General features: G+C 44.0%; 1 protein-coding gene across 1 annotated transcript in view; it reads left to right on the forward strand.

Annotated features, from left to right (window-relative positions):
- Nucleotides 1-24: 24 nt before the first annotated feature.
- Nucleotides 25-7,500, forward strand: part of LOC119575655 (protein similar-like) — a 135,823-nt gene continuing 128,347 nt past the window's right edge. Inside the window, 2 exon segments of the mRNA XM_037923285.1 lie at nucleotides 25-92; nucleotides 716-1,003. Coding sequence (XP_037779213.1) covers nucleotides 918-1,003 — 86 coding nt within the window. The 5' untranslated portion in view covers nucleotides 25-92; nucleotides 716-917.

A 7,500-nucleotide genomic window follows, 5' to 3' on the forward strand; every position in this document is an offset into this window, starting at 1 on the left:
TTGGAAGTGCTGTGGCGCGCCGCCCGAGTCGTCAGTTTTACCCGGGTTAGCAGCTTGGAGGGCCACGTCTCCTCGCCGGAGGTCTTTGCGTTGTGCGTTTGCCTCGGCTCACCTGGGGCGGGTGTGCGAGGGGGGAGGGGGGAGTGTGCGGTGTGGGGGTTTGTGACGGGGAAGACGAGGGGAAGGAGTGGGGAGGCAGTACCACCCCCCTCCTCTCTCTCTCTTTCTCTCTCTCTCTCTCTCTCCCTGCGCTGGAGGGGGGAGGGGGTGTAAGGGGTCAGGGGGGGAGGGGAAGGGGTAGTGAGGTGTTGCGGATCGGATAGATGGAGAAGCCATACTGGCGTAGCACCCCCCTCCTCCTCCACCCCCACAACCATCCCCTTCACCCCCGCACCCCCCACCCCCTAATCCGGTGCCCATCTAGGGGAGGGGGAGGAGAGAGGGGAGGGGGAGAACCAGACCCTGCTCGTGGCAAGTGTTGGCAGATGCTAGATATTGCTTGATTGTGCTTTTAACTCGGAAGCACGGTCGACACTCGTGGGAGGGGGGGAATTACCGTAGCTAGTGTCGGTCGGCCCTTGGAAGTGTACTAACCAGGGGACCGCGTGTGGTTGTTATTAGCCGCCACAAGTGTTCTGCGAGCTATTAGTGCGTGAGAGATCCGCTAGAGTGCACTGATTCCCTGAAATATCGGGTTATTTTCCTTGTTTTTCAGAGTCAAGCGAGCAATTATCGTAGTTGGTAACTTTCATTGAACTTTCACATTCGTACAACAGCAAGTTTCGTTTGTCAGTGACCAGTGATAAAGACTGCTATCGGAAAAAGATATAGAAAAGTGATATAATTAGATATATATTCATATATATATCTGGCGCAGTGGTTGGGAGAAAGAGGCGCTACATGTGACTGGGAAGAGTATGTGCTTAAGGACTAATTTTGAAGCTGTTGGCAGGGGAGCTCGACCCTACAAACGAGCCAACGCAAACTCCGCTAAGGCACAGAAGTAAGTTGCTTTCGACTTTGGGTAGTTTTCGCTCTGAATTAACCTCTCCATAAACCCGTCCTGTTGGGCTGACCTTCATCTAAGGGTAAACCTGTCCCCTCGCTTGGGTAAATGTGCCCTTCCTGCTTGGACAAATCTATCTCTCCTCGAGAGTAATTGTTTGCCAGGAGCTCGAAATACACTCATTCATTCTCGGCTGTGAATTGACGCATGTGCAAAATGAGGTTTCTTGTTTCAGAAGAATTCATTTATTCTCCGGGCCTAATGGTTGTGAAATATTTCTAACTGTTATTAGCTCTGTGCGCCTTTGTGTGGTGTTTATGTTTACTACCCAAGTATCCGACGCATGCATAGTGTCGGAATTCGTCCTGCGATGCCTTTTTATCCACCCATGCGTAAAGTACTGAAGATATTTTGAGGAAATAAGGACGAGATCAGTCTGGCCTTACCGCGGAAGAATGGGAAGGCGGACACCGTTTTCTTTCACGCTGGCATTCGACGAAATGGCGGACGCTCGCAGCTTTGTCCGTGCCATGAGGAGGAGATGGTGGGTGACCTATATTCGGGGAGGGTCGTATCTGCAAGCCGAATTATGCAAATATAAAAAAGAGGGAGGGAGGAGGGGAGCAGTTTAGCGGCGTGGTAGAATGAGGAGAAGATTCCAGAAGGGTGGGGTAGGCTGGAGGTGTGGGGGTGTGGAGTGGAGGGAGAGACGGGGGTGAGAGGATGACGCAAGAGTTGAGATCCCCCCCTTCCCCCCTCCCCCTCCCAAGCACGCCGCCGAGCAACCAGGGCATCTACATTGCCCCGTTGCCACCTGATAATGAATAGTGTAATGTATGTGATATAACACCTGGATATATTTTCGTAGGGCAAGGCAAAAGTTTCGAGAACAGAGGATGGATGGGGATAGAGGGGAGGAGGGGGAGACGGTTGTTTGTAAAGGGGTGGGTGAAAGGGTGGGTTGGTAGGTGGGGGGGGGGGGGTTGCTTGCATGTGGAAGAGAGTTGAATTTCTGAGAAAAAGATTGAGTGGCTTGTGAGTGAATCCCCTCTCCCCCTTGCCCCCCCTCACCCTCACCCCTCCTACCTCCCTGCTCCCTGCCGTAGGATTAACCCGGACTGCAGAACTCTCTCCCTCTCTCCCTCCCACCCACCTCCCTCTTTCCTCCCTCCCTCCCTCCCTCCCTCCCTCCCTCCCCAGCCCGCGTGCGTAAGGGAATGACGCAGGTTTCTATTACGCAAATGGAGGCCCGAAAGCATAGGGGGATCCTGCCGGGCTGGTCGCTAAAGGGTGAGCTTTGGCAGGAACACGAAACTCCTTTTAAACCAGAACGAGTTTTTTTCTGTTTACCTTTTCGTCTTCTGTCTGGAATGCATGGCGGTTGCTGTAGTTGCAATCACGGCCTAAGTTATTATTGATTTCGCTACTGTTTTTATTATCTGTTTGTTATATTATTGTTTTATTTCTAGTTTTGTGTGTATTGCTCCTGTGGTTATTTTATGGCAGCTACTGCTGATGCTCCTGGGCCTGTTGTTGTTGTTCGCTGTTGTTATTGTTGTTGTTGTTGTTGTTGTTCTTCTTCTTCTTTTTCGCCGTCGTCGTCTTCTTATACATGTTCGTCTTTGTCGTCTTCACTAATACTACTACAACAGCAACTGCTGCTGCTCCTGGGCCTTGTTGTTGTTCATCATCATCATCATCTTCTTCGCCGTTGTCGTCTTCATATTCTTCTTCGTCATCTTCACAACTACTACTGCAACCAAAATCCATTAGGATTATTGTTACTGCTATTGTTGTTGACGTTGCTGCAGTGTTAGTAAATAGTGATCGTGAACAATGATATGTTGAAGATCATTCGATTTTTGTAATGTTACTGCAGTTTAATTTTATATGATAATTATTATGATCATCATCATCATTATTATTATCATCATCGTTATTAGTATTATCAGATATCATTATCATTATCATCATTACCCATCGTATTATTTTTATTGATAATTCTACTATGATTGTTATTACTCTCTCTCTCTCTCTCTCTCTCTCTCTCTCTCTCTCTCTCTCTCTCTCTCTCTCTCTCTCTCTCTCTCTCTATGGATTAAGGATTATCCATCTTTGAGAAGAGCTAAAGTGTGGTACCAAGGCACCTACAGTGCTTATGGCGAATTAGATCTAGGCACTCCACAAGGGGGAGTATTGTCCCCTACACTGTTTAATATACTTATGCATTCTCTTTGCAAACTCAACGATGAGTTAGGAAACCTATGCATGCAGCATCACATCATATGCTGATGACATTCTTATTCAGGTATTTGATAGGGGGGATTACATTCTACGGAGGTTTAGCAAAAAGTGTGCTTCCCTCGGACTCATAATCAACCCAATCAAAACTAAGTATATTTCGGGATCTCGTAAACTACCTTACATTCCAAGGTCAGGAGGACAAACTATTGCAAGAACTGACACCTATAAATATCTTGGTGTTATGGTGACTGCTCCCCACCTCATGCCCCGCAGCTCTCGCTTTACCAAGGATATTGTTCAAAACATCAAGGAACGTTGCCTTGAGCGTTTAAAACCATTGCAGTACACAAGTAACAGATATATAGGTGCCTCCCTGAGAGTCTTAAGGTTGATGTATATCTCCCTTGTTAGGCCCATTACTTACTCTGTTGCACAAAAACTGCATCCTATCGATCAAATAGTACTGTTCACAGATTAGCATTTGTTGATTATATTAACTTTATTATAGACACTGGTCTTGTCTTTGACATGATTAGTGATATAAAAGTTTTTTTTACCAGCCAAATGATATTTTTATGCAGTGATAATAGCACAGCCCCTCAGGCATGTATATAACAATAATGTTGGACTAATAGCCCTCTTCATGAATAGAAGCACAGCCAGTTGGATAGATACTTTGGTATCTTGGCCTGGCTTTTTGCAGGGCATGTACACTATTCTGTAAATAAAGGTCATCAAATCATCTCTCTCTCTCTCTCTCTCTCTCTCTCTCTCTCTCTCTCTCTCTCTCTCTTCTCTCTCTCCCTCTCCCTCTCCCTCTCCCTCTCCCTCTCCCTCTCCCTCTCCCTCTCTCTCTCAGGGGATGATAAACCTTTCAAAAAAGCCCCGACAACGCCAAGCTCAATAGAGTAACCTTTATTCGACGTCAGCCAGTTTGTTCGTTGGTTCGTTATTTCGTTGGTTCGTCGTTGTTATTAAGCCAGTGGGAGTTTCGTCTGAGGCTTTCTTGCACACTGCCTGGGACCTCATCTCGGATTTTGAGGTCATTCCCTCCCTGGGCGTGCGTATTCATGTGGTATGATTTTTTTTTTTTTTTTTTTTTTTTTTTTTTTTTTTTTTTTTTGGGGGGGGGGGGGGGCGTCGGCACTAGGGAATGGGTCTGTTTAAGAGTGGATGCCGGTATAGGAAGGTTTTTCTTTCTTGTGATGGATCTTTCTGTCTGTCTTTTATTATTATTATTATTATTATTATTATTATTATATTATTATTATAATTATTATTATTATTGTTATTATTATTATTCTTTCTCGCTTTTTTGCCTCCTTTCGCTCTCTCTCGCTTTCTCGCCTTTATTTTCTCTCTATGTCTCGCACTTTCTCCTCTCTTCCTGTATCTTTCTCTTTCTTTTTCTCTTTTCTTCTCCTGCACCCTCTCACTCTCCCTTCCCTCCTTCCTCTCCTCCTCCTCCTCCTCCTCCTCCTCCTCCTCCTCCTCCTCCTCATCCTCATCCTCCTCCTCCTCCTCCTACCCGCCCTCTATCCCACCCTACCTCCCACCCTCTTCTATACCAGCTGTCAATGAAGTTAGTAGGCCCTGGCACACCTCATGCCCCCCCCCCCCCCCATGAGGTTGCCAGGGACAGGGACGTAACCGAAGCCTGAGAGAAGGATGGAGTGGGGGGTGGTGGAGAGAGGGAGGGAGGGAAGGAAGGAGGGAGGGAGGGAAGGAAGGAGGGAGGGAGGAGGGAGGGAGGGAGGAAGGGAGGAGGGAGGGACTGAGGCGAATGAGCGAGTGAATTTAATTTTGCGTTGAAGCGGGGCGTGGGAATGCGTTTAGGTGTGGCGGCCAAATTCACTCTCGCTCAGGGTTTTCGTGGGGGAACGGTCAGGCGAGAGGGTTTGGTGGTTAGTGGGTCGGTGGGGGTGGGAGGGGGGTCGGTCGGTGCGAAGGTATTAGTATTGTTGTTGTTGTAGTTGTTTTATTGTTATTATTGTTAATTTTATAATTGTTATTATTATCATTGTTATTGTTATTATTATTGATTTTATTCCTGTTGTTATACTATAGTAGTGATAATTAGTAATAGGAGTATCAATAGCAGCAGATGTAATGGTAATAGTAGTGCTATTTTCATTATTATTACTGTCATTAATAGTATATATTACTACTTTGAATTCTAGTTTTGTTACTGTTATTTTTCTTCTTAGTGTTATTATTATTATTGATATTGATGATATTGAATAATATAATAATATGATAATAGTATTATTATTATTATTAGTATTCGTATTAGTATTAGTATTAGGATTATTGATATTGTTATTTTTAATAATATTATTGATATTATCATTATTGGTATTGTCGTTATTATTATTATCATTATTATTATTATTATTATTAGTAGTAGTAGTAGTAGTAGTTGTAGTAGTAGTAGTTGTTGTGTTATTGTTAGTAGTATATATTGGGTCTGTTTTTATCATCATCGTCATATTTTATAATTTTATTATTAATATTAATATGAATATCTCCACTCTGTTTCTCTCGAATGCCAACGGCTTTCGAATGGTTCTAGAAACCTATGTGGCATTCACGCTTTCCCAGAATCATGCTAATCGCGACTTGAAGCTGATTTAACATGAATACAACATAATATATGTGGACACCAATTTTTCTAGGAACGAACGGTGCTGTTACAAGGGAGAAGGCATCTTCTGGTCTTGTTTATTTGATGGGTAGGCCTATAGAGAGAAGGGATGAGATGATTTGGTGGTTAGACGTAAGAGGTGGGTGAGGTGGGGTGGGGTTGTTGACGTAAAATGGGGTTTTGCTGTGGTTGTTGAGGTACACCGGTTGTTTGTGGTGTAGTGTTTTTGTTGTTGGTCGCAGTTTGGTGGCGTGTTCAGCAGGCAACCTCGAGCGGCGATGAGATAAGCGCAGTCGCCTCTTCCCGTCGGACGAGATAATGTGCTTGTGACGCAGTGGCGGTGCCTCTCCTGAGACGTGGTTGGGGAGGCTCTGGGCGGGGTGGATGTATCTTTTCTGAAAACTTATGTACGCACGCACACTCACACTCGCACACGCACACGCACACACACAAGGATTTGGAGTTATAACGAGTATGTAATATATATAACGACTCTTGACTTTGTGTATGATTATTTCACTCTTACTAGTATGTGTGTGAGTGAATTCTTGCGCGCGTGCTTACCTGTCCCATCTGTGTCTGTTTGTGTAAGTCGGTTTATTTGTAGGCTGTGTGTTTTAATCCTGTTTTTTAGTTGAGTGTCGAAACCGTAGTTCTTACAACACGAGGCCTTTCGTTGAAACCGGAAACAGGCTGTGTAATGTTGCCAGACGTGCGAGTGGTACGTCCGACCTGCCCTTCGAATGCCTCTGTCTGGTTGCCTTTGTGTCTGGTACATGAAAAGCACACTACCCGATTTTCCGGCATCCTCGGTTCCGGATTATCGGATGATCCGGCTGGCCACGCAATACTCCCTCGTTATCCCCAGTTTTATCCGTCTCCCTTATGTCAGAAGCACCTTGGACTGACGCTGACTCTGAATGTGGTCCTACGCCACTGACGGTTACGTTGTCCGGAAGCCATAGCTAAGGGGAGACGTTAGAAAAATGCTAAATAGGCGTGTTACAAAATCGATGGCTTTGCCCCAGCCACTGCAGCTTAAACCAAGGCTGTTCTACAGAATAAGATTCTACGGCATATATTTATAGTATGTGTTGTGAATATTGATTCTTATTGTTGTTGTTGTTGTTGTTAAGAATAATGTTATACAGTCTCTTCTTGCCCTATTTGGTCGTATTCATTTTATTAGAATCATTTAGTTACTTTTCTAATGTTCTTGTCTTCGAAATGCAAATGAGTTTTATCGGAATTTTTAATTGCTTCTCTGTAAGGAATTATTTGAAAATGGACTGCAGATTTTGTGTCCGAAGATACGTAAGAGACAAAAAGAATTTATTATTCTTCAGGATTTTTTATTTAATTTAATTTATTATTATTATTATTATTATTATTATTATTATTATTATTATTATTGTTATTGTTATTGTTATTATTATTATTATTATTTACGTGGAGTAAGAAGAGAGATTTAGAAATACTCCCAAAGTCATGCAGTATAAAGAAGTAAAGTGCACATCATTGCATTAACGTCATACTTTCGGATTTGTTGAATGGTTTTGAAATGCAAGGTGGAATAAACTCGGAATGGCAACAGTAATAGTAAACG

The sequence above is a fragment of the Penaeus monodon genome, chromosome 7, assembly GCF_015228065.2.
Source record: "Penaeus monodon isolate SGIC_2016 chromosome 7, NSTDA_Pmon_1, whole genome shotgun sequence".
NCBI lineage: Eukaryota > Metazoa > Arthropoda > Malacostraca > Decapoda > Penaeidae > Penaeus > Penaeus monodon.